This window comes from Agelaius tricolor, unplaced genomic scaffold (genome assembly GCF_023055355.1).
Source record: "Agelaius tricolor isolate 1412-34295 unplaced genomic scaffold, bAgeTri1.0.p SCAF_2, whole genome shotgun sequence".
NCBI lineage: Eukaryota > Metazoa > Chordata > Aves > Passeriformes > Icteridae > Agelaius > Agelaius tricolor.
Genome location: NW_027269262.1, coordinates 55938965 through 55950317, shown reverse-complemented (window position 1 = coordinate 55950317; position 11353 = coordinate 55938965). Strand labels below are relative to the sequence as shown.

General features: G+C 43.2%; 1 protein-coding gene across 1 annotated transcript; it reads right to left on the bottom strand.

The window, feature by feature from the left end:
* Positions 1 to 1463: 1463 nt before the first annotated feature.
* On the bottom strand, positions 1464 to 5413 carry NPBWR1 (neuropeptides B and W receptor 1). Its single transcript, XM_071419431.1, has 2 exons — positions 4336 to 5413; positions 1464 to 3544 (listed from the first exon to the last, which is right to left on the bottom strand). Exon 2 carries the CDS (start codon positions 3498 to 3500, stop codon positions 2517 to 2519), a length of 984 nt encoding a protein of 327 aa, XP_071275532.1. The 5' UTR covers positions 3501 to 3544; positions 4336 to 5413; the 3' UTR covers positions 1464 to 2516.
* Between the last annotated feature and the right edge of the window lie 5940 nt (positions 5414 to 11353).

Sequence of the window (11353 nt, the reverse complement as noted above, 5' to 3'; positions counted from 1 at the left end):
TTAGAAAGTTGTTTATTTATTTAAGAACTTGAACCAGCTTGTTCAGGAAAAATTAAAATTTTGGTATTCAAATCTAGATAAAAATGGACAAATCAGACTGTTCCTATAACTTACTACCTGTCAGCATCTTAGAAATGCATTTGATGTATAGGTACAGAGTATGTTTTTCAGAAGCACAACAAAACTACCAAAGTTTCAGTGATATTTCTGGGGTAAAAAGAAGTCCTGACAGATGATGAGACAAAATTATTTGCATAGCAGCATGACCAAAGCACTTAGGTCGTCGCTACTACAAACAATGTTCAAATCTGTGCCACTAATGTGACTGTTGGACAGGGAATTTTATTTTACTGCCATTTGTCAGTTTTCAGGGAAGGATCAGAACCGTGAGAGCACAATGGTGCTGCACATGTCTTTTCTGAGAATAGAACTGTTTACTTTTTAAGTTGTATCTAGTCTTTAAGCAAATAATGTTGTTGTGAAGATGATGACTAAAGAATACAAGAGAGGTGGTGTGTGTAGCAGCAGCTTAAACAAAGAGAGATTTTGCTGCTTGGTCCATACAGACTAAATTCTCTCTCCATGGCAAGTGACTGATCACCAGGCAGATGGTGGGAAAAGCTAATTACCTTTTGTTTCAGGCAGAAAGATAAAGTGTGGGATGCTGGTTCTTGAAGCACATTTTTTCTATGAGGTGTGGATATGGTTACTCCACACCTTTTGGGCTTGCTCTCTCAAACACCAGCTTCTGTGTCTGATGGAAGTCAGATCATTCTGCCCCCAGGGAAACAGAACAACACTTTCATTCCCCAAAGGAGTACTTCCATTTCCATAACTGCTAAACTGGGTGTTGAACTTAGCACTGACTGTCTCAGGGAATATTAATGTCTTATAAGGAGAAATGATTTAATTATCAACCCAGTTATATGTTATTATAAAGTATCAGGCATGCATAATTGCTAAAATCTGTGAGTAAAATTTTTATTTGGAGTTTTAGTGGGAGGATTTAGTGAAGGAAACTTTCTATATGCCTATGGCAGGACTTTAAACTGCAGCAGTGGGAAAGGAGCTGGTGCAAAGTCTCACAGGAGCAACCTGCATGTGCCATACAAATCCTTATGCGTCTCCTGACAGCCATCAGGACCTCCTGTCTGGGTGGAAAGGCAAATCCTTAGCCACATTTCCCAGTCTCTCTGTGTTCAGTGGAGGGGAAAATATCTAACAAAAATTGTGTTACACGGACTTAGAATCTGCTGCAGGGAAGTGCAGTGAAGACCACTAAGGTGAGAAATATTAACTGATTGCAAATACTTTCTCAGTCCTCAACATTTTTGCAGTTTTCCTTAGAGGGCTAAAAGAGGAAATGAGACTGGAGGAAGAATCCTCCTCATACAGTGTTTGGGCATGTGAATTCTAGTGAAACTTTCATTCACCTTCTCTCTCCTCCTTCAGGCAAAATTCACTTATCTTTTTGGGGTTTTTTAAAAATATTTTTATTTCACTTCTCCTTCTTAAGAAAAATATTAATAAATCTTACCAAAAGGTGGAGATATGTGAGAGATATAGTTTAAAAGTAGCCTAATCCCTGCAAGTTATTTGTGATTTCTAAGGGAAGAAGTCAGGATATTCCCATGTTTCAGAAGGATCTTTTCAAACCCTTAAAAAGTTACTGGTTCTGAAGATAGCTTCTGATTCTCTTTTCTAGGACCACAAAATAAATATCTGTAAGTGCAACAGCCCATAAACACATGTCAAATTATAAAGTAATCACCACTTCTGATATAAACAAAAGCTGCATTTTTTGCAAACTACAATGACCAAGTGCACTGTTAAGCTATTTTCTGCAGCAAGTGGCTCCAAACCCATATCTGTGTCTTTTATTCACTAGGGAGGGGTTGCTCTTTTTTTTTTGAAGTTCAGACTGATATCTCTCTTACATGTTATCATGGATTTTGACTGCCTTATCTTACTCTCCTTTAAAATGAAATGAGTTCAATTCCTTTGTTTATTCCTTATCCTTTGGAGTTGTTGCTAAGTTTGCAAGACTTTGGTAAGCAGGTCCCGTAGGTAGGAAAGAGGCTGTGGTATTATTAAGCAAGACACTTGGTAACACACTTTTATTGAGCTTTACAAATCACTGATAGTTTAGACAGTCATGTGGCTTGAGTTCACAAAGCAATGCCTTTTAAAAGGGAAAAGGGAGCTGTGACAGCTCTGTGAGCTCCAAACCCAGGTCAGAAAGAGCATTAGAGAGAAGGAATTAAAAAAAAAAAACAAAAAACAAAAAAAACCCCACAAATAAACTAACAAAAAAAGCCAGGGCAGTGCTAAGGAAATGAGTGCAGGACAGGTGAGAGAGATCCACCCGGCCCCAGTTCATGTCTTGGGTAGTGCAACAACCTGAAGCCCAGTGGGCCATCACAAGGAGACTGGAGAGAAAGCACTCTCTGGGCTGGAATCACCCAGGAAAAGCAGGTGACTGTGAGAGGGACACAGGAGAGAGGGCTGGGCTGGCTTTATGAGGTGGCTCTGCAATCGATCAGTCTTCGAAAGCTCCTCCGGAAGCTTTCATCCAGAAAGGCGTACAGGCAAGGGTTGAAGCAGCTGTTGGCATAGCTTAGGCTGGTGATGAAATAGGAAATCCCAATGACCAGGGGAGTTTGTGGGATGTCCATGATTAGGGCCACCACTGTGCTAAGGTGAAAGGGCGTCCAGCAGAGCAGACACACACCCAGGATAGCAACCACCATCAGCGTCACCTTTTTTTTGGCTTTGTCCAGAGCTTTTGCATTGCAGTGGAGCTGCACGTGTCTCAGTCTGCACAGCATGGTGGTGTACAGGGTACAGATGGTGGACACTGGGATAACAAAGCCTAATATAAGGGTGTAGATCCGACTGCCTTTCCACCACACGCTCTCGGGATGCGGGAACATGAAGACGCAGTGGGAGCGCCCCTGCTCCTCGTGTATCTTGGCAAAGACGGCGAAGGGCAGGATGATGATGGTGACAAAGGACCAGACACAGAGGCTGACAATCTTGGCTGCTCGGTAGGTACGGTAGGACACCTTCCTGGACTTGGTGGTGGCTGCCACAACGAGGTAGCGGTCGATGCTCATGACAGTGAGGAAGTAGATGCTGGAGAAAATGTTGTATTGGTCTATGGAGATGATGAGCTTGCACATGAACTCTCCAAAGGGCCACTGCAGGAGCAGGTAGTCAGCTATATTGATGGGCAGCACCAGGGTAAAGAGTTCATCAGCAATGGCCAGGTTGAGGATGAAGATGTTGGTTACTGTTTTCATCTTTGGTGCTTTGAGAATGACATAGATGACAGCAGTGTTGCCTGTCAGTCCCACGGCACAGATGACAGAGTAGATGACAGGCACTGTGATGTAGTACCTGGGGCTTACTGGAGTAGTGGACATATTCAGACTCCCATGTCCTCTTCCAGTGCAGTCTGCACATGAGGAATTGATTTCAGGGAGGGAGGAGTTTTCCATGGCTACAGGAGAGGATGGCTAGGCTCACTGGTGGTGAGGATGACCTGGAAGTGGGGAAAAATAAGTGAGACCTCTGCTCTTCACTAGGCTGTCTCCTCTGGCACATCCAACCGCCAAAATCTCACATATGCTTCCACTGGCACCCTGATGGCAGCAAAGGAAGATCACCAAGGGCTTCGCCAGCAGCCAAGTGTCCCAGTGGCTGCCCCTTCCCTCCTCCCACATCGTGGGAGCGCCGCTCGGGGACAGTGCCCAGCCTGGGGTTCCCCCCAAAGCCATCCCAGGGTGACAGCGCTAAGCCTGGGGCTCCCCCAAAGTGCCCAGCCATCCCAGGGGGACAGCTCTCACCCTCGGGCTCCCCCAAAGTGCCCAGCCCTGCCAGGGGGACAGCGCTCAGCCTCGGGCTCCCCCAAAGTGCCCAGCCCTGCCAGGGGGACAGCGCTCACCCTCGGGCTCCCCCAAAGTGCCCAGCCCTGCCAGGGGGACAGCGCTCACCCTCGGGCTCCCCCAAAGTGCCCAGCCCTGCCAGGGGGACAGCGCTCAGCCTCGGGCTCCCCCGAAGTGCCCAGCCATCCCAGGGTGACAGTGCTCAGCCTGGGGCTCCCCCAAAGTGCCCAGCCATGCCAGGGGGATAGCGCTCTCCTGGGAGCCCAGAGGCGCTGCCCGGTCCCTTCCCCGCCGGCGCTCGGCGGCGCCTCTGGGTCGGCGCTGCGCGGACTGCGGGGCTCCTGCTCTCGGGGTGAGCCGGTACCCTCGGTGTGCTCCCCGAAAAGCAAAACGCACCCCCTTCCCGACTGGAGAGAGCGCTGTGAAGGGGGAGCAAGGCTGCACTGACCTCTTCCAGCCCGGCCGCGGCGGTGCGGCTCCCGGAGCGGCGGGATGCTCTGCTGGCAGGAGGGATGTGCCGGCACCGCTCCCTTGCTGGATTCTGAGTTACAGCCGTGTCCGACTGATCTGGGCAGCAAGAAACAGGTGACGCGAACAGCAGAGAGGATGGTTTAAGAGTCGGAAGCTGGAGCATTGCAAAGGGGTTTGTGCGGTTACCTGGACTCAAATCTCCTCCCGCGGTCCGGCAGCGCAGCAATGGGGACAGAGATCCCAGCTGGAGCATCTGGAGCCTCTGCTGCTCCTGCTGGGGCTGAGAGCTCAGTACTCAGCGCCTGCCGGGCCCCGGGCGCGGGGCGGGGGCAGAGCGATGCTGTACATCAGGCTCCGATGCTGTACATCAGGCTCCGATGCTGTACATCAGGCTCCGATGCTGTACATCCTCCGAGCAGGGTCCAGGGGAAGGTGCCCCTGCTCATCGCGGGGGGTTGGACTAGGCGGCCTTTCAGTTCCCTTCCGGCCCAGACTAATTTATGGTTCTGGGAGCTTGCCAGGAAAACCCATTTTTCATGGGATGTGGGATTCAGAAGCAGGATGGATGCACAGTAGTTCTGGTTCTGCCTGATACTTTGACTCCTTCACACTGTGCTAGCAATAAATTGGAATATAATCCTGGGAAGGCAATCTTCAGAGCTCCTGATTATTGGTGGTTTTTTTCCAAAAGTACATGGTATAAAATTTATCTAACTTTAGTTTCATTTTGTTGCCTTTTCAATGGGAGAATTTTATGGGCTTGTAATACATTTGACAAAACTTCTGCATGTCTAAAATTGGAAGTGTAAAGAACATTTTTTTTTTTTTAATGCTGCAGGCAGGACTGACTGCATACATTTTCAATAATTATTAATAAATTACTAATAGCATAATAAATTAATCTTTTGGCAAACTGACTTTATTGTTTATTATCTGTAAGCTAGTACCATGGAGAGAGGTAAACACCGCCTGGCTCTGACTCTCCCATATTTTGATGTATAATTACCTAGATCAGCAGGATATCACAAACCTTAAAATCCAAGCAAATAAATTATTAAGTAAATACCTGAAAAAGGACCAGCAAAGTACCTTTGCTTCATTATGGCTATGATTTTGTAGCATTCTGTCTTACATTATTTCATATTTCTAGTTACATTATATAGCAAAGGATACTTCACCATACAGAGTATAGTGCTCCATGATTCTTAACTTCCTTTACAGAAATGTCTGAGATAAAAATGTGCTCACACACTTGTGTACTCCCATGAGAATAACATAAATACTATGCTGCAGACTCATCATGGAGCTCTGCTTCCCTTTTATTTCTGCCTATAGTTTCACAATCCAAGTAATGAAAATACCCCATTTCCTATGGTTTTTATTAGAAGCTAGCATTTGAGCTAGGTTTTGTGACCTAGTTTTAAGTTTTAAGCACAGTTGTCTTAAAGTGAATGTAGCTTTGGAAACTCAATGTGCTTATTCCCCATACTGTAGCAGTAGTAGGACAGAGGTGACCCCCTTCTGAGGTTCTTGGGGAGTTCTTCCACACTGGTGCTTTGTAGGTACTTAATTGCTTACATGCAAGTTCTGGGGGTGACATAACCTAAATGTGCACAAAAATTTTATCACAATGCTTTTGCCATGGTGGTTGTACCCGCTCTCTTCCTTTCAGTTCATCACTGGTTCAATGAGGAATCTTCTTGTTCCCTTCTTGTTCCCAGAAAAAGATCCCCTAACTTTAGCAATAACTTCATTCTGTGGAGTGAACGTCTTGGGGTCTTTTGACTCTGCAGGGTTAAAATTGCAATTCTAATAGAATGCTGACCAGGAAGAATCTGCATTTTTCCTCTCTCTTGGTAGCTGAAGAGATAGATTTGTGGCCTATTAAATTTCTGATGTGTTTATGTGAACTGCTGTCATTACTGAGGCAATTGTAGCTGTCTGTACAGCAAGTCTATAAACAACTTGCCTCTATTATCAGGTGTTCATTGCTGATACTGGTGTAGTGTTTGAAGGCATCAAAAGACATCAGGTCTCATATACTGTTGCAGTGTGATGCCATTTCCTGTTTCACCTATCCCAACCCCCCAGGTGTGCCAACCTCTCCTTTCCCCTCCTCCTGTCCCCGGGTTTAAAAGGAGATGGGACCATGCGGTCGGGATTCTGTTGGGAGCTGTTGCAAGATTCAGAGGTCTGTCATCCTGGAATAAAACTCTGGATTAAAACTCTACGGCAGAATCCTCTCCTTTTTCTCTTCACCATCACCTGAACCTTTTCCACCTGAGGTAAATTGAGTTTCTACTATGCCTGGATTTGTTCCGAGTGCCCAGCTGCAGCATCCAGCCGGCCAAAGGCATCTCCGAGGTGATAAACCACAGCTGCCCCTTTGGCCCAGCAGCAAGGGCCAGACGAGCCCAGGCACATCCCACCCGGAAATATTTGGATTAATATTCCATAATATACAGCAGTTAAAGTAATTATTTTCCCCTTTTTAAACATCAGTTTCCCAGAAAGGCAGTCAAAGGGCTTTATAAGTTTATAGCTGACTTCTGTAAACTTAGAAATTCTCTTTTTGTGTGGATAGTTCCCAGCCCCAGCATGTGTCTCAATGTCTCAGCAGGTGCAAAGACCATCTTCCTTTCAGCTGAAAGGAAACAGAAATAAGAAGTGTTAGGAATAACTTCTACAAGGTGAGGCTGTCAGGATTGGCAAGTTTAGACCGACAAGCACAGCAGATTCTGTGGGAGCCATTAAAATCTGTAGGGCAAATCCAGCTCTTGGCCAGTGAAGTGTGACCCCATTACCTCTGGTGGAGCTGTGCCTGTTGACAAACAGTTGTACTGGATGGTCATTAGGCATGTTCACAGCTTTTGAGAAGATATTGATTTGTAATCATTCTCTTGCATACAGAATATCTCTGACTGTGTTTCCTTCTGGATCCTTTAAGCAGTTTGTGCTACCCAGGTTAGAAGAAGTCATACATCATTTTCTTTGAGCAGTTTAAGTCATAATTGGCTTTTTGCTATATTTCAGTATCATTATCTGGTGATCTAGATGAGCAACAAAGGAGAAAATGACTTCATGAATTGCCACTAAGAGCTGAGATTTCACCATAATGAGCCTACAAGTCTTGTACCTTCTTTATGCAATTGATCCATGTCTGAATTTCAGAATATATCCTTTATTCCTGTGGGCTAAATCCATTTGAGAGAGATCCATTTTAGTGGAGGACTGGGTCAGTTTTGAAGAACTTCCATCATCTCAAGTGGGGAAAAAAGCACCACATAATTCTTTTTGAAGGACTGCATCATCAATCAGTACAGAAAATAGCTCAGCAGTGGAGCAAGGCTGCAGCTTCTGTGAAGCACTTATTCTCTACCTTTGGCACTGACTTATTTACCAACATAATCTGCAGATGTGGAGGAATTTAAAAATATTCAGTTGAGAGGCTCCTTCTGTGATGTTGGGCTAATAGATCTATTTATCAGGTGGAAAGAAATAAAATTGCCAGGAGACATCCAGATCAGACTTCTCTATTCTTCACAAATTCTGTCAATCTTTTCAGTCTTGCATGAGTTCTTTCAAAAAACATCCAGTGATGGCAGAACCACACCCTCTACAGAATATTTGCTCAATAAAATCTGCTCTTCAAACACTGACCTTTTGTCACAATCAAAAACCCTTTGGTTATTTTCCTGCCCCAAATGTAACACAACATTTTCTGTCCTCTGTGGTGATCTTTTCCATGTGTGAACACTTTAATGTCTTTTCTCTAGAGCTGAAAAACACAGTTCTTACTATTTCCTTTTGCCATATCTGTTTGAGATCAGAGGAGAAGTTATTTCAATTCAGTCGTTTTTTGGGGTTATTTTTGTGTTTTCAGGTTTTTTTGGTTTTTCGTGGTGTCTTCTATCAGGCTTTTTAGTATTTATTATCTGTCCTTTGTTTGTGATAGTATCAAAGCAGGGTTTCACATCAGTGAACAAGGCCTGTGGCAAAGCTTCAGATTGTTTTGATTTAGCCAGAGTTGGCAAGCTTCTGTAAACTCAGTATTTGGAGAAATAAAGAGTCCTGTGAGGTAGGACGGGAGCACTGGGAAGTTGTTATGAAAGAACATGTGCACAGTATCTTCTGCTCTGCATTACTCAGCAAGAAAACAACCTGTGTTTATCACATCTTACTGGTTTCAATTCAAAATCACCCCAGTAAAATGAGCTTGTGTCCCACAGAGCAAACTATCTCTCTGCCCTGTGTTTCCTGGGAGCAGCTGAGTTCTGGCACTGCATCAGTGTGAATAAGTGTTAGACCTCAGCGTGCTGGAAGGACAGCAGATCATGCAGGCCTTGGAAATCAATTCTAAGCCTTTTAAAAACATGATTGGTACCAGGAGCTTTTTTAAAACAAAAGATAAGACAGCTTGTTCTAAACCCAAGTTTATATATATGTGTGTGAAGTTAATTCGTGCATTATGAGTGAAGTATAACAAGGGTAATTGAGGAGAAGCAAAGCAGTAGCTGAATAATAAAAAATAAACAAATCCAACAACAAGCCCTATGTGCATGTTTTTGTTGTCTTTGGGGTTTGGGGTTTTTGGTAATAGAAAATTCACTGAACTTCAATGGATTCATCACTTTCTTGGTCTATTTTTATTCCCATTTGTGAAAGAGACTGTCCAGCCTCATCAGTCTGATGAACGTAGAAATTAAGTCCATTAACTTCAGTAGGTACTTACAAATATTTTGGGCTTGTATTAGACTCTGTGCTTGCTGTGTTGGGAATTAGTTCCATAAATTCTTCATTTACCTTGCTATTCTAACATGAGAATTGGAAGGACATTTAAATTTTTAAGGAAAAGGAATCCATTTTCAAGGCAAAAAAATTAGCAACAGAACAGAAGTAACTGCAATACAAAATGCAGCTGTCCAAACTTGATCAAAACTTCTGAAAGACTTGAGTGCTCTTCAGCCTACAAATGCTGAAATAGAAATGTCTGCTTTTTATCTTCCCTGTTAAGATCTCTAACTTATGGAATTCTTTTTCTCTAAGGCAGATCTTTAATAAAAACACAACAAAACTGTAAGATAGTTAAGGTCTTCCTGGCAAGCTTCAAAAATTGGTTCAAATTTTTAGCTTTGCCATGGCAAGACCTCATAGCAAACCTTAACTCTAAACTGTTTTCAACACACAGTGAAGGCTTCCTGGGCAAGTTCTCTGACATTTAAAAAACATTGTAGGGCATGGTGAGGTTTCTTCTTATACCCCTAGCCTAACATGGTGCATCACTCCTCCTCCTACCTGATGAAAATAGAGTCAAGTTATTTTGCTTTTTCCCTCTGTCAGATTTGACATTGTATGCAAGCTCACACTCTTAAATGGTTTCTCATCTGCTGCTGGTTTTCTTAGCTCACTATTAAAGCTCTCAGATTATAGGACTGAATTTGTGTGTAGCTGCCACTTAAACTTTGCAATTCTCCTAAGAAAAATTTTGTGACTGAAATGTGGAAGCCATCTGGTAACATTACACCAAAAAGGTGATAAAATTGTTAAAAAGTTTCATCAGCAATTGCTGAAGTGCAGTCCAATAATTGATTGCCTGCCAGATCTTGGGGGCTGAAGGCAAATAAAAGTTTCCTGCTGCAGAAAACCTTGCTGAAATAAAAATCAGGGAGCTGAGCAGAGTAGCAAATACTGATTATTTGGCATAATGATGAAACTACATGCTGTGTTTTCTTTTCTTTACAATATTTATCAGGCCAAAGTTATCAGTCTCAGAGTCAGCCTTCATACCTTTTCCACCCCACTATTCTCCTTTTAGTTAAGTGTTCAAATAAAATGCTTCCAAGCCTTTTTTAGTCTATGAACCACCAACACCTGGCACCTTGTGACTTGTTTTGTTCCCTTTCCAGAGGCAGTCATCTGTGCTGGGGCAAAGCCAGTTCTGGTCTTGAGGCTGCTGCTTAGCTTTCATCTCCCTTAACCATGATGTGTTTATCACCACATTCAGGCTACAAAAAGCTTCCCCAGAATGAGGAACATTGTCAGAAAGCCCATGCTATTCAAATCATCACAAAGCATGAAGAACAAATTTGTGTACTTCTAAGGCAATGCCCTGGCAATATGGTGTAGGGACAGAAGACAAAAAGCTCCTGTAGTCCTTTATCTAGAAAACCAGCCTGAGAGATGCTTAAAAGCAATCCAGAGATTTCTTTTGTGGACCACCCTCCAAAGTAAAATAAAATTAAAAAAAAAAAACAACAAAAAATGCCCCCAAAAAACCAAACAATAAACCTCCCACAAAACCCCAATTCATAGGCAGAGAGGACTGGAAAAAAAAAGAAGAAAAGAGGTCTATGAAAATAAGTTATCACATACAGTCTTGATTTCTGTGGGTTGGGAAAGACAGAAAGTAGACTTTGTAAGAGGCACCTACTAAGAAATCATTTAAAGAGTGAAATAAATGAAGAAGCAGCACCTACATCTTCCACAAATGTAAAATAGGAAAATAAACAACGAAGGAAGCCATGTTGCTTTTATACATATATAGGGGGATTTATATACAGATATAGTCCCCATTTCCTCCCTAGTTTATTGCTTAGATGCTGGCTAATGAATGTTTTCTGTATGTGAGCTGAAATACAAGGACTTAGCACTTCACTCAGAAAACTAAAATAATTTCTTCTAAACTCTTCATGTTACCTTTAAAATTGTGCCACACAAATAGCAAGCGCAGTGCTTGTTGTTTCATGCTTTGCTTGTGCATGAGCTGTTGATTACCTATGTTTCCAAGACACTGAAGTTTTGGAATACTATTACCTATTTTGTGATGAGTGCCCTTGACAGAAAATTTTTCATTGCTTCTTGACTACAATTGCTTCTGTTTTCTGTCTGTGGCTTCAGCAGGCAGCCATAAGTTTGATTGCTATGGTAAGTGATTTGTATTTGTGGCCTGAGGCCACTTTGCAGCAAGGCCTACGATACTTTTCACCTCTTTGACC